The sequence below is a fragment of the Nicotiana tabacum genome, chromosome 4 (assembly GCF_000715075.1).
Source record: "Nicotiana tabacum cultivar K326 chromosome 4, ASM71507v2, whole genome shotgun sequence".
Classification (NCBI taxonomy): Eukaryota; Viridiplantae; Streptophyta; class Magnoliopsida; order Solanales; family Solanaceae; genus Nicotiana; species Nicotiana tabacum.
This window is the reverse complement of record NC_134083.1, coordinates 104,260,246-104,279,567: the sequence shown is the minus strand read 5'-3', so window position 1 is coordinate 104,279,567 and position 19,322 is coordinate 104,260,246. Positions and strand designations below refer to the sequence as shown.

At 38.1% G+C, this 19,322-nt stretch overlaps 1 protein-coding gene across 1 annotated transcript; it reads right to left on the bottom strand.

Annotated features, from left to right (window-relative positions):
* Positions 1–5,941: 5,941 nt before the first annotated feature.
* LOC107818500 (phosphoglycerate mutase-like protein 1) lies at positions 5,942–18,245 on the bottom strand. Its single transcript, XM_075252295.1, has 10 exons — positions 17,917–18,245; positions 16,758–16,825; positions 16,491–16,598; positions 16,307–16,386; positions 15,252–15,414; positions 14,096–14,170; positions 13,877–13,965; positions 6,821–6,940; positions 6,381–6,425; positions 5,942–6,287 (listed from the first exon to the last, which is right to left on the bottom strand). Exons 2-10 carry the CDS (start codon positions 16,815–16,817, stop codon positions 6,164–6,166), a joined length of 864 nt encoding a protein of 287 aa, XP_075108396.1. The 5' UTR covers positions 16,818–16,825; positions 17,917–18,245; the 3' UTR covers positions 5,942–6,163.
* Positions 18,246–19,322: the final 1,077 nt, after the last annotated feature.

Here is a 19,322-nt window from a genome sequence, read left to right as displayed (position 1 = left end):
ACCGTTAGCTTTGGATGTTTAGGATTTGGCCAACAAGTTCGTGAGGTTGGATGTTTCGGAGCCTAGCCAGGTTCTGGCTTGTGTGGTTTCACAGTCTTCTTTGTTTGAGCACCTCAAGGCGCGTCAGTATGATGACCCCCACTTGCTTGTCCTAAGGGACACGATGATGCCAAGGAGGTTACTATTGGTGATGATGGGGGTATTGAGGCTTCAGGGTTGTATTTTTGTGCCTAATGTGGATGGGTTGCATGAGTTGATACTTGAGGAGGCCCATAGGTCACGGTATTCCATTCATCCGGGTGCCGCGAAGATGTACCAAGACTTGAGGCAGCACTATTGGTGGCGGAGGATGAAGAAGGATATTGTTGAGTATGTTGCTCAGTGTCTGAACTGTCAGAAGGTGAAATACGAGCATCAAAGACCGGGTGGTTTACTTCAAAGGCTAGATATTCCGGAGTGGAAGTGGGAGCGTATCACTATGGATTTCGTAATTCGACTTCCATGGACCTTGAGGAGATTTGATGCATTGTGGATTATTGTGGACAGGCTGACCAAGTCTGTACACTTCATTCCAGTCATGACTACTTATTCTTCAGAGAAGTTGGCTTGGATTTACATTCGTGAGATTGTTCGCCTTCATGGTGTGCCTATGTCTATTATCTCGGATCGAGGCACTGAGTTCACATTGCATTTTTGGAGAGCAGTGTAGCGAGAGATGGGCACATAGGTCGAGCTGAGTATAGAATTTCATCCCCAAACGGACGGGCAGTCCAAGCGCACTATTCAGATATTGGAGGACATGTTACGATCCTATGTCATTGATTTCAAGGGATCATGGGATCAATTTCTACCGCTAGCAGAGTTCGCCTCCAACAACAGCTATCAGTCGAGTATCCAGATGGCTCCATATGAGGCCTTATATGGGACACGATGTCATTCTGCGGTTGGTTGGTTTGAGCCTGGGTAGTCTAGGTTGTTCGGCACTAATTTGGTCAGTGATACTTTAGAGAAGGTGAATTTGATTCAGGAGCGGCTTTGTACAGCGCAGTCCAGGCAGAAGAGTTATGCAGACATGAAGGCTCGTGATGTTGCATATATGTGGGTGAGAAGGTTCTACTCGGAGTTTCGCCCATGAAGGGTGTGATGAGGTTCGGGAAGAAGGGCAAGTTGGGACCTCGATATATTGGCCCATTTTTGGTACTTGAGAGAGTTGGAGAGGTGACTTACATACTTGCCTTGCCACCAAGTCTATCAGGAGTTCACCCAGTGTTTCATGTTTTCATGCTCCGGAAGTATTATGTGGATCCGTCACATGTATTAGACTTCAGCACGGTGCAGTTGGACGAGAATTTGACTTATGATGTGGAGCCGGTGACCATTTTGGACCGGCAAGTTCAAAAATTGAGATTGAAGAATATAGCATCGGTGAAGGTTCATTGGAGAGGTCATCTGGTCGAGGAGGCTACTTGCGAGACCGATCGGGAGATGCGGAGCATATATCCTCACCTTTATGGGACTCCAAGTTTGATTCTAGACTCGCTCGAGGACAAACGTTTATTTAAGAGGGGGAGAATATAATGACCCGACCGGTCATTTTGCGTATTTGAATCTTGTTACCCATATTTGATGCTTTACATATGTATATTTGATGTTATGTGACTTACAGGGTTGGTTGGTTTGGGTTCGAGGAGGTTTTGGAGTGAATTGGGACACTTAGTCCCTTGGTTCGAGGCTTAAGTTGCAAAGGTTGGCCGGAGTTTGACTTTTGTGTATACGACCCCGGAATGATATTTTGATGGTTCCAATAGGTTCGTATGGTGATTTTGGACTTAGGCGTATTTTCGAATTTGGATTTGGAGGTCCGTTGATTTGGTGATTTTTGGCGAAAGTTGAACAGTTGAAGGTTTGGAAGGTTCATAGGTTTGACCGGGAGTTTCCTTTGATGATATCGGGTTCAGATTGGAGTTCTGGGAGTTGGAATAGGTCTGTTGTGTCATTTGGTACTTGTGTGCAAAATTTTAGGTCATTCCGAGTTGACTTGATGTTGTTTTATATGATTTGAGGCCTCGAGCAGGTCCGTATTATATTTTGGGATTGGTTGGTGTGATTGGACTGGGTCCCGGGGCCCTCTGGTGTGTTTCGGGATGGTTTCGAGCCATTTTCCCTTGTTTTGCATAAATTGTCTTTTGGTGTTCTGTTGCATAAATTGTTTCGCGGAAGAAGGGTCGCGATCGCGGAGGGTAATTGGTGACGTGAGTTTTGCTCTACGCGTTTGCGATGTGGAGGTTGCGTTCACGGAGCTTGAGGAGCATTGGCCTTCGCGTTCGCGTAGAATGGAAGGATGGTCGGGCACGTCAAGTTTTAGACTTCACGATCGCGTTGGATGGTCTGCGCTCGTGTTGGCTTCGCAGCTAGTGAGTTGCGATCGCGAGCCTGGGACCGCGCTCGCGTAAGGTCTGTTGGGAGCTGGAATTTTTGTTTTTCGCGATAGCGAGGGTTGTCCCGCGATCGCGATGCATATGCCTGGGCAGACCTTTAAAATATCATTTTCGGGACTTTGAGTTATTTTATCACTTTTTTAGATTGGGAGCTCGGATTTGAGCGATTTTGGAGGAGATTTTCACGATTTGAATTAGGGTAAGTGTTTTTAACTCGGATTTGATTATTATCCATGATTCCATCCTTATTTTTAGCATTTAATTGATGAATCTATGTGAAGAAATTGGGGATTTTAGTTATAAAAAAACGTTTCTAAATGTAATTTGAGGATTTGAACCCCGATTCGGAGTCAAAATTGGTATGGTTGGACTCGTATTCGAATAAGGTATTCAGTATTTATGAGTTTAGTCGGGTTCCGGGGTGCGGGCCCGGGTTGACTTTTTGATTTTTATATAGATCAAAACTTTATTATTTGGGGTTGTTTCCTATGGCATTATTTGATGATATTAAGTTGTTTGTGAGTAGATTCGAGCCATTTGGAAGTCGATTCGCACAGGAAGGGCTCTTTGGAGTATTGATTCACGCATTTTGAGGTAAGTAACATATCTAAACTTGATTTGAGGGTAGTTAACCCTGTGAACTATGATACTTGGGATGTGTTGGGGTGACGCACATGCTAGGTGACAAACGTGTGTGCGTGCACCGAGATATTCATGATCCGGGTAGACTTCAAACTACTATGAGAGTTGTTTTGCTATCATGCCTCGTTGTACCCTTATTTTCTCTAATTGTATGATTATTTGAGTTATCATCCATGTCAGAAATCATGTCTAGGCTATGTGCTTATTTGTTAAGACATGATAGGGTTAATCTTGTTGTTTTGAGTTTTTTGCCTTAATTGTAAACATACTTTCAGTCATGATGTTATATCCGTGTATGATTTCTCTGTCTCAGTGCATTCTTATTTTGATTTTCCACATGTTATTGATGCCTCATATGTGTAACACTGTTGAACTGAGTACTGTGAGATATGATTAACTGAGACTTGAGCGGTTGATGACTGAGCTTTGGCCATAGAGCCGATTTGGTATTGATTTTGAGGTGACGCGTATGCCAGGCCCATATTGGGCTAAGTGGTACTGACTAGGGGCGACGCGTACACCATGCCTCACGATCGGGCTATGTGATATTGATTATTGATTAGCGCTTGGGCAAGGATCCGCCCCTTTGGAGTCTGGTATTCATAGTGAGCGCATGTACAGGGCTATATATGTGCTTTGGTGAGGGGCACCCATACAGTGCTGAGTGTGGTTGTGTGCGAGATGGTAAGGGGAACTTGTGTCAGGCGCCGTGAGCGTGATGAATGTGATTATACTTGATGGTTTCACTGTGATGTTATTGACTTGACATGTATATTTGACATATAGGCATAGAGATGCATTTTTCTCACGCTAAATGGTAATTGAAATGTCCTATCCGTTATTGAAAGTTGGAAGAATCACAGATTTCCTTGATAAATTTATGAATTAGTGATTTTGATGAAAGATTGGACTCTAACTGTCATACTTTGGAAGCATGTCTAAATTTTTCTGTAATTGTGAACGAGTTGCACATGATATCTTTGAGTTATTTACTTTTACTGCTTTCATTATATGCTGAGTTATTATTGATTGTTGGTGTTGGACACTGACTTTCTTCCAAGATCGTCACTACTTTCACCCCAAGATTAGGTTTGTTACTTATTGAGTACATGGAGTTGGTTGTACTCAAACTACACTATGCACTTCATGTGCAGATCCAGGTACTTTCAGGCATGGTGATTGCTAGAGTTCGCACCGATACCAGCTTGTGGAGACTACGAGGTAGTTATTATGTCGTTCGCAGGCCTTGAAGTTCTCTTTCATTTATTTCTACTATTACTGTTCTACTGTTCGGACAGTTGTATTGAGGATATGGCCATGTATTTTGAGATTCTGTAGTGCTCATGTACTCGTTGACACCAGATCATTGGGATGGTTGTAGTAGTGTTATCGTTATTTTTCTCAGACATTTCATAATATTTCCGCTATTGAGATCATTAAGTTCTATTTATTGAGTTCATTGTTATTGTGAAACTGTTGGCTTGCCTAGCAAGCAGTGTTAGGCGTCGTCGCGACTCCAGTGGGAGTTTGGGTCTAACAATATATTACTATATTGTATAAATTTTGCATAAAGTGTATCCTTTATTTTTAGTGTATCCTTAATGTATCATTAGTGTATATTCCATGGCTCCGACTTCTTTGCAGCAACCTCAAAAATGTATATATAATGTATATATGTTATATAATAGGTGTATATGTACAGTTATATAATTTATATACATTATTTATACAATGTAAATATTGTTGGTCATATAATGGTGTTTTTCTGGCTATTTTGGAGGTTGGAACTTCATGATTCTTTTGGGATGAATTTATGTGCATTTGTTGTGAAGAAGTGAAGGGTGAAGTGTATAAATACAGGTGGTTATTGCTACTATCTTATTTCGGAAGTCTTTGTATATGATATGTATAATTAGCGTATCTCATATACAATAAATGCATATATAATGTATCTTTTGTATAATATGTGTATTCGTATACACTTTGAGTTTTCATAAAGTATACACTAACTATACAATATATATATATATATATATACACACACATTGATTATACAATTTTAACCATGAGAATTTTCTATCTTTGGGTCATTTTCGGTGGGGAAAAAAAAAAAGAGATTTGTAAAAGAGGTGTTGATAGTGATCGGCAATAGCTAAGGTCACCGACGAGGAAGAATTCTAGGTCCTTTGATTTTTCTATGTTAGGTGCATCAAAATAGTGATTTATCATTACAAATTTATCTTTACTGTTCTTTTTGAAATGCTTTCCTTTGTTTTATCTAAAATCAACTAATTGCATTTCCAAAAATCAAATAATTGCTACTGCTGGTTAGATTCCACATTTTAGGAGGTAGAGACTAGTTTTTGTTGAATTTTACATGAAGGACTAAAGAGTGAAGAAGGGACAAAGGGCCGCTCAAAAACTAGCTGTTGTTTAGCATATGTTATTTATTTTTGACTACAAGTTATAATGTAAAACTATGGGCCAGCAAGTGATATATTTTTTGACCGAACTACCAATTATGTCAAAAGCTCGTAGTTATACCTACTGTCACAGGTCTTTTACCATGTTTTTGAAGGTTATTAGTCCATACTTGTTACTAGTAAAAGTTAATCGTAATTGACTACCCTGATAGTGCAAAACTTTTTTTTAACGTTAATAGGATCATATCATAATTCCTATACATTGATGAGCTAAGATCATATTGGCTCTTTTCGGGCAAGTGCTGCTGACCCCAGGAACATATTGGCTCTGCAATTTTATGACATCCTCAAAGGGAACTAGATATCTAGTTCATTTCCATGGAAGCTGCCACTTGATGAGATTATTTCCATTCCTATTTTTCCCCTTTTCAAGAACAATTTTAGGCTCAAAACCTTAATTAGACCATAACATTAAGAAAAGGGTTCTGTAGAATGTGGCTTGCACATTGGAAAGAGAAGCTAACCCAGAATCCCAAGAATTCTTTGCAAGTCTTATATTGTTTCAATGATGATGACACTTACTCAAAAATAATTGGTGTACTTGAGCAATCCTCGTAGATATGATGACACAGTAATGAATGATGTCAATACCAATGGTTATCATTTATCATTGAGGTTGTCATCTTTCTCCAGAATTTTCTCATCTGCGGCCTCACTAGGTAAATTAGCAGCAGAAGGTATTTTTCCTGGGTAATTAGTAATCGAAGAATCTGATCCGATCATGCTGGGAAACATAAAGAACAATCAAATTAACTTGGGAGAGGCCAACAAAAAAGGTCTTGATGTGCAAAGGAAGATGGTAAACTGCATTGCTTACCTCCTGTCAACAATCACCATAGACCGGAGTTCACAGTTAGCAAACCTGCATGTAATGCAAAAACAAACATTTGAAATACTTGTTGAAGATTTTCTGTTCCATTGGATTGCTTCTGATTGCCATCAAAGCATTGTAGAACGTTCTACCGATTTACAGAACTGTTAAACCATGTGCTACTTTTAGAAAAGTAGTCCCTCTTGCTATAAAATTTCTAGATTTATCTTTTCTTTTCTCGTCAAATACTTAGTATTAAGTTAGCAATAACTTAATACCAAGAACAGTGTTTTATGTGATTTTAAAAACTGTGCAATCTCTTACATGCCAAGGAAAAGTGAAGGGACAATTCAACGACCAAAAAAAAAAAAAAAAAGAAAGAAAGAAAGAAAAGAAATGGCCAGTCCGCCGGTGTTTGGTGAGGAAAGAAAGCATAATAAAATTACCGTTTGCAAATTTCCTTCTTCACAAAAGGATGACAGTCTGTTCCAAATGCATTCACTGTATGAAACAAGAGTCCATTATGTGAGACTACAGCAATCTCCTTCTCTTTTCGTGTGAGCAACCTGCATCGATGGGAAAGTTTACAATGAGGAACAGGAAAACTGATAACACCTACTTTGCCCATGATTTGGGTAAAGGATTACTTGTAAATCAGTAACAGGTTAACATTCTGATCTCATTAACCCGTATAACAATATCCAATCCCATATCTAGCTGCTGGTAGACCTGGCCCAACCAAATTGAAGTACAGAACATTAATAATCTTCATGGTAATAGTAAGTTTTACACTCTCTCTCTCCCTCTCCCTCCCTCCCTCCCTCCCTCCCTCCCTCTGATATTTCATCTAAATGGAGCAACATGTCAGTGAGGATTCATAGAGAACCCAATTTGTTTGGGATTGAGGCGTAGCTGATTGGTGTGCAGTTATGTATATATTTGAGAGGTCAGCTCCTGAATGATCAGAGGGGTTTCATGAGCATCAGAAGCAAGAGCTGAGCTCTACTTGCAACCCAGATATAGCTGAAGTCTTTCCTGAAAGACAACATCATTTATTGCAATCAATGTCAATATTTGCAACCAGAATGTGCAGATCAAAGAGAACCATTCTAACCTACAAGAAAAGACCCCAAAAGTATAATTAATGGGGTCAAGTCAAAGGGGTATAAAATTTCAACTACAAGAATTTTTATATATGAGCACTCGACTACTAGCTTTTCTGCTCTGATCTGATCCTTATTCCAATCGCCAAAAAAAATGAAAAGAGGGAAACATCACCCTGGGAAGAACAGAGCAGTGAAGGAGGAGTAAAATGTTCTTTCTTCATTTATTTTTGGGATAATTACACATTTGATCACTCAATTATTGGCTAAGTTGCTCGGATTCGGGCGCTGGTGTCCGATACGGGTGCGGATCTAGATGTCAAATCCCTCATGATCTAAATTTTAAGATGTGAGGGTAGAGATGCAGGTACAATTACGGGTGCCGGGATTGCCTAAAAATATTTCAAATATCTAAAATAGAGTAATAAAAATATGTCTAGATTATGAGACATTAGGTGAAAAAATTACAAGGTATTTCGAGAAGGAGAAAATATTGATCAAGAGGAGAATCTGAGAATGAGATAAAAGGAAAAGGTCTCACATAGAAATTTCTATATAAAAGGTATTTCATATTTTTCAATTTCACCCTAACTTTTGTTTTGATTTCAAAAATCAATATATCTGTCCCATATTTCTCAGTCGATTTTTGTCAAAATACCCAAAATCGGTTGATCAAATCCGGTTGGGATCCCACACCTACGTTGTGTCGACATAGTGCGGCATCCAAAGTAAAGAGTCCGAGACTCCGAGCAACTTAGATTATTGGTAAATTCTTATTTTGATCCTTGTGACGCCAAATATATTTAACCTTCATTTTATTTAAAATGTGTGTTTTTGGTCTCTTTATATAGGAAAAAAGTTATAGTTAGATTAGTTTTTACAGCTATGTTACCCTCAAATATGGAATAACAATATAATTTAACATAGCACATGGGTAATTAAATGCTTTTAGCAATTAACAATTCATTAAAGTTGTGAAGATTAACAAGTAGATGGATTAAAAGTGAACACTTCAATTAGTTGAAGGATAAATGTGCTTAACCAAATATCACAATGACCAAAATCAGAGTTTGTCAATATTTCAAGAATTAAAAATTTCATCCCTTTTTTGGGTCGGTAGTGTCATATCCATGTTATGTCTTTGAAGTGAATATCTTTTCAATTATCTGTGATAAGAGTAAAGTAAAAGAGTGGTACTGTATCGAGGGATAGAATACAGTATTTCAAGTTTTTAACTTGTTCATCTCGGCGATGTTTCATAAATCTTAACATGCCGTTATTTCAGATCTAAGTAATTGTTACATGCACTCAAATGTTATTGAAATTCTGAGTATATTCAAGAAAAACTCTTCTCCATCCCTGACTTAGAATGCAAACTGTATCTTCCATAATCAGGTGAGGAGCTACACAAGCTCCACATTATCATCACTCTTGCGCTTCAGTATTAACAAAGACATTAGTCAGGAAAATTGAAAAGTAGCGATATCTCTTCTTTGCCAGCACCTGAGCCTACTGCAATATTTATCCACCCTCGCCGCTCCCCCTCCCCCCAAAACTTATGCCTTAAGCTACTTCCACATTCCTTGACACTCTTAAAACATCACTATTAACCAAGAGACTAGTCAGAAACTAACAAATAACTCCTGTTGCAGCCTGACCATACTGCACCATATAGCTAGCTCTATACTTACCTCTCTCCACCACCACCACTCCCCCCCCCCCCCCAAGGACAAAACAAACAGGGGCACCAGAAAAAGGAATTATAAGGGGAAAAAAGAGTGTTGCAAGACAGTTAATAGAAGGAAACCGTAATACATAATGCTCCTTCACTCCCTCAAGGTTAAATGATAGATAGGGGCACTAGAACAATCAAACTTCGAAAATTACACAAGTGCCCAGAGCAAGCTTTGCCATCAATTTGGAAAAATAGAAGATGAGAATGAAAGTTTGATTAATCATAGCGGCTTAGGGAGTAGAAATTAGGTTAATTTATTTCCTTGGATTTTGGAAGAAAAGAAGCAAACTCGTAGAGAAATTCACCAGTGACGTTAAGGAGTTAGGGCACTGAAAATTTCAAAACTTCAGGTATTGTAATTTCTTTGACCCATTAGCATATGAAATTACAATACCTCAAGCTATGAAATTTTCACTGCAATGTCATCAGTGAATTCCTCTATGAGTGTTTTTTCTTCCTAGACCCAAGAAAATAAATTTTACATATATACATATATATAGAGAGAGAGAGAGTGAGTGAGTGAGTTTGATCTAAGAAGTATTAATGATGCCAATAATGAATCAATGATATGATGATGATGATGAGTGGGAGACATAATGATTAGGATTGTGGGGTAAATAATATGGAAATGATAATGAGTTAGTGGAATTTGATATGAAAAGCTAATCTGCTATGGGTGAAAAAAATGTAGTATTGATTTTTGTTCTTTTAAATTTAGGAAGAATAATGACTACCCAATGATTTGGGTAATGACGTGAGGGGTGATGATTAACTAATGATTGGGTTCTAATGATGAGATAATGATTGATAGCTTGTAATGATAAGATATGAGATGAGGAATTTGAAAACGAGACCTCTTATTTCACATTGCCACAAATACTGTTACTAAGTACATTGGAATATAGGAATCATCATGATGCCATGATTAAAATAATGATGCTGGCTTGGTGGTATGACTAAAGCCACTGTTTTGGCATTTTGGTACACTGCTAAAGTGCCTCATTTGGCATTTATTTGTGTACGGATTTTTAATTAATTGGACCGGGGGTGACTTTGATTTTGACTTGTCCTAAAATTGTGGAAATTATTCACCTAGACTAATTAGGACGTGTTATTTAGTATTTGGATAAAATGGTTGGCCTTCTAGACGTCGCAAGGCTGCGGAAGTGAGGTAAGTGAGACTTTAAACTTTGGCGCTTACTTTTCAAAGCTTACTTTTAAACTATATTTTGTCGGCCTGGTTCATGTGTTGGGACAAGCGTGTGCTTGGCAGAATCGGTAGTCTGTGACTGGCCGCGAATATACTATTTTATTTAAAATGCTGAAATAATTTAATGATTGACTGGTTGTGTGGCATGGCTTCGTGCCATAGCATTGGAATGTTCAATTAGTTTCTTTGCTCCTGTAATATACTTGGGGCATTATGTATGCCGTCGTGATAGATTTGGAGCATAGCATATGTTGTCGTAGACTCGTTGGGGTGTTTGGTTAATTTCCTCCACCATCGAATATGACAAGTCTTTAGCAAATTGTATGAGATGTGGTAGGCTCTTGTTGAATATTTTAATTATACTCGGCTGATATATTATAATGCATATGATTTTTGCACATATTATTTTGTCCTTGTTGTATTTGTATTTTCTAACATTTGTTCGATGAGTACTCAAAGGGACGGGTCAAGGATCTTACAGGGTTATATTTATGTATAACTCACTATTTACCTGCATCTCTATGCAGATATTGTTGCGGACGGCAGAGCTAGTGGATGATGAATTCGTTAGGGTTGATTATGTTGCTAAGGTGAGCCACCGCATTGTTCATAGAGGTCATCTTTTCAGCTTTATCTAGTTTATGCCAATTATTTCCTTTGCCTTGGGTTTGCATACCGGCCAGCTAAACACATATAACTTTATTAGATGCTCGACTGTCTTAGCGTGGGATTTGGGCTAGAGTTTTATTACTTAAGTAATCATTGATTTTCTATTAATAGATTATGGATTTGGTTGATGATTATTCCGCATTTAATTATTAATAATGCTCTTCTTTTCTCCCAGTGCTTGTATAAATGGTTAATTATATGGGATATAGTTCGCCTGGCGTGGAGTGTTGTGTGCTAATCATATCTAGGGACAGTTTGGGACGTGACACGAGCCTCGGCTTGTCGTGCCTAGGTTGGACAACCATTTTCTTAAGTGAAGCAACAACCGCTTCCTTCAACAAAGGGCTCGTAAGATGTAGCTAATTCGTAAGATGTAGGCTTAGCTGGCCTACTAGTCAATTTTTTAGATTTCTTCCTTGGGCCTCCTAGCTTTGTTTCCTCTAGCCTTATTGTCATTGGGCTGAAATCTATCACAACTTTGAGCTTGTCAGTATCTCCATAATTATGGGCTATGCACTTTTGGCCTAAGGAGGGACCAGTGTTTAAAAAAGCGCTCGCTTCCTCGCTTTAAGCGAGAAGCGAGGCGAAGCGTGAAGGGCAGCGGTTCAGCAAGGTGAAGCGACTCAGGTCAGTAAAAGCGACCCCTTCTCTGTAAAAAGCGAGAAGCGGGGAAAGCGAAGCGAAGCGAAGAAGCGTCCGCTTTTCTGTTTTAAAATACCCAACCCTATTTTATTAAAAACGAGTTTTTTGGATTAAACACTGGTCTGGACTTCTTCAACTGCAACGACTAGGGTTCTTCAACTTCCAACAGCATCGACTTCTTCTTCATCTACTTCTTATTTCTGAAAGAATCTCAAAGCATCAACTAGGGTTGTTCTTCTTCTTCTTCAACTTCAAGTTCAAGACTTCAACAGGTATGTTCTGAACTTCTGATTTTCATTCTTCTTCTTCTTCTTTTTCTTTTTCTTTCTAAACGTCCAAAAAGAGGCGAAATGCTGGCAAATTTTTTCCAGAAAATTACTGCCCAATTTTTCCAGTTTTTAACAGAGAATTCCTCTAATTTTTTATATCCTTTATTCTTAGTTCTTATTGCCTTTCTTATGTGTTATGTAGTTGTTCTTTTAATGGCGCCAAAAGAAGATAGGAAAGAACCGGTTTGGGCTTACTCTGTTAGCGAGACCAACAAGATGGCCATTAGATGTCTTTTTTGTGATAAGATTTCAAATGGGAAAATCTATCGTCAAAAAGCACATCTAATCGGTGGTGATCCAAATGTAGAAGAATAGGATGCTCATTTTGTGCTTTAATTGATGCTACTATTTAGTTTTTTAATTAAAGTATTGAACATTTGCTTACAACTACATGTGTTGTCTATGCAGTATTTATTTTAATTTTATTTTTAAATTCCGCTTCACTTCAAAAAATCGAGCGCTTCACTTCTCGCTTCTCGTGAAATGGGGGTTGTCGCTTTTCCTCGCTTCACGCTCTTCACAACACTGGGAGGGACTGATTTAATGTCCATAAATCCTGGCCCAAGAAACCTAGGTCTAGTGTCATCTTCCACTTGCTTTCATCTGTCCTGACACTAGGCCGCTGTCAGTCATCATGTGCATTTAAGACGGCCTCTTCCCCAACTTTTCCTCCCGCCTTCCTCTTCGTTAGTTTGCTCCATATCTCTTCCTGTTTTTCTCGTCAATCCCAACTAAGGTTCCTGAAGGATTTGGGGTTAGGGACCATTTTTGTGCCCCTTCCGGGGGATAGTTATATAGGACATGGAAAACTTCCATAAGGTGGGGATCTCTCCCTTTCTTTAACAAAAAGTTTTACCCTAGATATGACAGTCAAGGCCATGACAAATTCCTCCTCCTGATAAGTAGTTCCATGCACCTGCACCACAAGTAATGCGCTGATATCATTTTTATGTATTCCGTCGAAATAGTCTTATATGAAGGTGTAATCTGGATGTCACTTGTTAGTTGTTACTTTAAGTTGGATGGTGAACATCCATATATCCAATGATAGAAACAAGTCACCATCTACCTTACCTGCATATATGATTATTTCGACGGAATACATACGAAATGATGTCAATATATTACTTAACCTACACTCCTTGATGTCGGCTGTTATCCACCCTGCCCTAGCTGCCCATTCCATGACTCCATTGATTCATCCTACTAGGTGGTCGAGACAACTAACTAAACAAGTCTCCACAAAGAATTTCCAGTTCTCAATGTCTTCCTTTGACAATAAATAGAGGAACTCCCCATCAACTTTCCTTCAGTGGCAGTCCGCATATAGTACTAGGGCCAGTTTCGCTGCTGCTTACCTATAAGATCTTGTTGACTCAAATCTTGCCATGTCTAAGTTTGATATAGTCCATTTACATATACCTACATCCTTTTGAGAAAGCAATTTAACTGTGTCTTAGAAATCATTACTTACCTTTTCAAAAAGATATCTCTTTTCTAGCAATCATTGGATCAGAAATAAGGCAAAAGGAGAAATTCCATCTCTTCTTCGACTTTACGCTCTTTTAACTGCATCAATTTCAGCTTGTTCTTGTCAATTTTCCTTATTACAATATGAATTTCTTTTACTTTAACAGAAGCATTAAAGACCTGTTTTTCATGTGCAAAATATATTGTCTTGCAAAGTCCAGCAATTTCTACAACCAAGAACAGACACAAACATTCCATTAACTTAAAAGACATTCCCTTCTTTACCACCGCCTAGAAGAGATAAAAAAATTTTTTTTTTTTGGGGGGGGGGTGTTGAACCTAACCAGTTCAGGAATTTTATTCCCCTAGCCATGACTTCTTCCTTTGTCTCCCTAACATTGGCCTTCCAGAGGGTATCCTCGTCACTTTCAATCTGAACAAAATACCACAAATTCATTAGGTCCATGATAAGGGATATCATTTGAAATGACATATTATAGCCATACCAAGCACGTGTACTACTATTAAAGACATGGAAGAAGTTTAAATTGTTAAATACTTGCCAGTGAAAGATCAATTGCAGGAAAGAGACACTGATATTCACTTATGCTCCTTCTGCTATCACAAGGATGAACACCCTGCCACCAAATTATATTAGGTAGAAGTTAAATAACTGAAAGCATAATAGATCAAGCATCAGTTATCTTTTCATACAAACAGAAATTTGAACCACTAGATGTCACAGATCATAATTGACACAGTTAAGACAACATCTCTTTTTATAATGTAAAGTTACAATTATTGTATTCTGTGACCCAGCAGATTGAGAACAAAAGTGGAAAAAGAAACGTCTTATATAGCAAAATGACAACAGCCTAATCTCAAGAATAGGAAGAACAAGCAGGATGAGGGCTGATTATGAGCTTGAGAAAAACAGGGGAACAAGATAAGAACATAGATCTAACTGACTAGAAACTGGACTCAAATCATTTCTAGCTAGATATTTATAAGTATATTCATATATTTGTATGCAGAGGCGTATCTAGTGTAGAAGCTATGGGTTCAATTGAACCTATAGCTTTCGCTCATACCCTGTATTTTTGCCCAAACAATCGTACAAATAATAAATTTTGAGCCCATTAAATTAGATGAGATAAAGTAGAATTGCGAATCTGAACCCATAAATTTTAAATTTTGGATCCGCCTGTGTAAGCACTAATACATCCCAAAATTCGCAGATAAGAAGTGACAACAAATGTGTGCTTACAGTGTTCCAAAGACTAATTAACATATATTTTGCTTAATACATCATCCTGAAATGCTCTTCTATTTCTCTCCTTCACAACTCAACTCATAGAACGAGCAAGTTCACTATATACTCAACATTATTAAAATGGTAACTAAAACAGAGAGATACAAATTTACTGCCGATTTTACCAATACTGCAGAAGTCAACTCTCCAACTCCATTTGCAGCATATACTTTCTCATATTTCAAATACCCAAGATATCCCATTCTTAAGATTAATGAAATAGTTACTTTTCCATCTAGCATTTTTGCATGCTGGCAGTGGAGATATAACTTTTGCCACATTTGCTCAGGAATATTTCAACCTTTCTGCAGGTGTGATACAGACTTAAGCTCTACATAAGATGGAAGACAACTAAATAAAAGAGAACAAAGTATCTTGACAAGCAGAAAGGTGTTCAGCTGACATACCAAGTGTTCACGACAAAGCTCATGCGCCATGATAGGAGGGCAATCCAGACTAGAAATTGCAGAGCGGTCACTATATCCTGTGTTCGCCACCATCAATGGTAGTATATCCATCCTGTCTTTGTAGCCATCACCACCAAATACTCCAGCTGCTGTTTGCATTGTCCTGTAAAGTCAACCATAAGTTCCCATAAAGTTCCATAATAGCTACAACAACAACAACAAGAAGATAATAAGAAAATCGAAGCGAAAGAAACAACAGGTAGTAATAGAAATCTAATAATAAGAAAATACAAGACTAACACTAATACTACCGGTATGGAAAAGAAAAATTTTCGACTACCTACTAACTTTCTACCCTAATTCTCGACCTCCGCACCCTCCAATCTGAGGGTCATGTCCTTGATAAGCTGAAGTAGCATCATGTCTTGCCTAATCACCTCTTCTCAATACTTCTTTGGCCTACCTCTACCTCTCGTCAGACCCACCAAGGAGAACCTCTCGCACCTCCTTATTGTGGCATATGTGCCTCCTCTTCACATGCTCGAACTATCTTAGCCTCGCTTCTCGTATCTCGTGCTCCACGGGGTAACTCTCACCTTATCCAGAATATCTTCATTCATAATCTTATCTATCCTGGTATGCCCACACATCCATCTCAACATCCTCATTTCTGCTACTTTCATCTTCTAGACATGGGAGTCCTTGGCTGACCAACATTCTGCCCCATACAACATAGTCGGTCTAACCACCACTCTGTAGAACTTACCTTTAAGTTTTGGTGGCACATTCTTACTACACAAAACATCGGATCAACCCCGCTCCAATACAATGCGTGACATCCTCGTCAATCTCCCCATTTCCATGGATTACAAAAAGAGGTATGCAACACGAAGACTTCCCGGTGGGTCACCCTAATAGCTACTAAGATTGTAAATCATCCTAAAGGGAATAACCAAGTTTTGTCTGCCATGTCCCTACTGCTTTTGCTTGCTTGGGTTGGGTTGAAAAAGGCAAAATAAATCATGTGTCACATTCAAAGGGAGAAAATTTGATACCTTAGCATAGGAGATGTGACAACTAACTCAATTCTCTTAAAGAGGCCACTTGCATGAACGTGTTTACGCAAATTATCAACCTGATACAAGAGCCAAAGATATATAAGAAATAAGAATCGAGGTGCATCAAGAGTAAGAAGGAGGAGTATTTAGATTAAGTCAAAAATCGGGGATGCTCTCCCACCTGTTGCCAACCAAGTGTAGTAAGGTGTGCATCAAAATATTCAGGAGACAGGTATGCTTTGTAATTCTTGTCTCCTTCAACATTGTGAATGCCCTGACCATGCCTCACCTAGATATATGGTTTTAATAAGACCACAAAGCCTTCAAAATTGTGAGCAAAATCCAATAGGGAAGTCAACCTCGACTGTCCTTCAAAACAAAGTCATAACTGCTTGAAATCTTCAATACGAAGTACAACAAAAAACAATTCAGGAAAATTTGAACCAACCAGGTGAATTGTTTTGCAGCGATGCAAGGGAAACAATGTTGGACCTCCAGTGTTGTCCATGTTTGAAACTGCATCAGATAATCCAAGTTACAAAATAGAGGTGGGACAAACAGTAGAATCTATTTTACTTATGCTATAAAATATTTTCAAATGGCATTACCCATCCCAAATACACTTCATTCATATAAAGGAATTGAATGCAGGAAATAACTCTTGCTAATTCTTCAATACTCTATCAAAAGCTACAACAACAAGTAAAAACAATGGAGCTAGCAAAAACGTTCCCGCCTTCACAATAGTAGATACAGTCCCAAGCATTTTCCATCGATTGGGATTATGTAGTTGCTCAGAGGAAGGGAATAATTATAAGTTGTTAAGTATTTTTGTGACTGCTCTAGCCTAGGGGGAGAAGGGCATGTCCTACTGGTCAGACAGAAGCCTATCCACCTACCAGCCTGTCTTGTTCATATCGAGCTGGACAGGAGAGACTATCTATCTACTATTAAGAAAGGAAGTGGATAGGGTTTGAGTTACCCAGCTCGGTAACAAACAAGGTTCGGAGAACAAGCTAATTACGAAAGAAACCCTGTTGATTCTAGAGAAAGAGATGCTATTAAGGATACTTTAACAGAACCTTAGGACTTATCTTGAGTTGGGTATCCCTGACTCCATTCCTGACTAGAGAAGGGAATGCGGTGAATCACCAGTTTGGATCGAAGAATAGGCACCCACGAATTAGCAGCGTAGTTGCGGGTAACTTCCTTACTCTACCCCGGTCTTACTCCGACAGCGTACTATCCTAGACCTCTGTCTATCCCGACATTGATAGAAATTCATAGTTCTAGTACTTGCATTGAGGTCCGCAATATCCATTTACAATGAAAGCTTATCTGAAGCCAGGGTTTGTATAATTTAGAAAAAGGGAAATAATCAATCCTGGGAAGGTTTGATTCAAAGAGATGGTGCTTGTTCCCCCTTCCCTTATGGTCTTGAGCCTTTCTATAGGTGCTGAGATTCCATTCCATTAAGCCATTAGGATAGAATAATCAACGAATCTAAGCAAAAGAAAAATGAAGATCAAGTATAATTTATTTATTTTTTAAAAAAAGTTTACTAGTCCATCAAAAATGCGAAATTAGATGCGAAAGGTGGAACTCACCAGAAAGGGAATAGCTGCGACTAGATGAAACAGGGAGCAATCTAGAAGAATCTGGAGATATCTTGGATTAGGATCGAATAATGAACAAGACAAAGATTTCGAATTTTTACTCGCAATTCCACCGCTACTATATAGATGTAATTGTGTGGTGAATTAGTTGAGGTGATCAAACTGATCCGAACGCCATCTTTATAAATAAAATAAAATACTCAACTTTTTCAGAGAGGTTGATGAGGATGGGAGTAACTTATAGCCTCATCTATTGCTGCTCTCTCATTCTTCTGTCTTTGATCCACTCTATTGTTGTCCTTATCATTTTGATTTGATAATACAAACGAGCTAATTATATACTGACCACATACTTCTGTTGAATTGTGTGTTTTGCCCTTCACTATTGCACTATTTTTCTTGAAATTTTGTTTTGCAATTCTATTAGTTGTCTAAAAAAAAATAAAAGAATTACTCTCTTGCGGTCTAAGTGTTTAAATGAGACGAAGTTTTAGAAATGTAAAAGGATTTTTGGCATGTAAATCGAATTTATGCGAAGTATCAAATTATTCCTTTAAATGAATTATGTGAAAGTATTATATGTGTTTTCATTTTCTTCCTCTTTGTAAAAGAATGAATTTTTATATTAATTGAGCCCTGTAAGTAAGCATAATAAAAATTAGCTTATTTTGATAAGTATTTTTCAAAAGTGTTTTTTTCAAAAATACTTTTAGTGAGAAACAGTTTGCATTTGGCTAATTAATTTGAAAAGCACTTCTAAGCAGCAATCAGTGTTTGGCCAATCTTTTAAAAAGTGCTTCTAAGTGTATTTTTCTCAAAAGTGCTTCTGGGAAGAAGTTACTTTTTTCTCCTTCTCCAAAACTGCTTCTTCTTCTACTCAAAAGCATTTTTTTCTAAAAGCTTGGCCAAACACTTCAATTTTGAAAAAAAAATATTCTTTTTGAGAAGCTTGGCCAAACAAGCTATATAACTTGTTCTAATTTATTTTGGATTGATGCATAATTTTTCTTTCTTACTGTAATTGGGCCTCAATAAAGCATGTCAGACATGATGAAGTTGAGTTTTGACAATTACACAAATTTTGTCACGATCCAAAATCTCAATCAACCAGAGTCGTAATGGTGCCTAACACTGCTTGTTAAGTGTCACGACTTAAACTCCCACCAGAGTCGTGACAGTGCATAACACTGATTTCTAGGCAAGCCAACCTTACAATAACCATAGATTCAATTAACAAAAGTTTAAGAATCTCAACAACGAAATAATCATAAATATCTGAAAATAGCAACAATACCGCAACTACAACCATCCCAATTATATGGTGTTAGCGAGTACATAAGCACTACAGAATCTCAAAATACGTAGTCAAATCCTCAATTCAAACTGTCTGAATGATA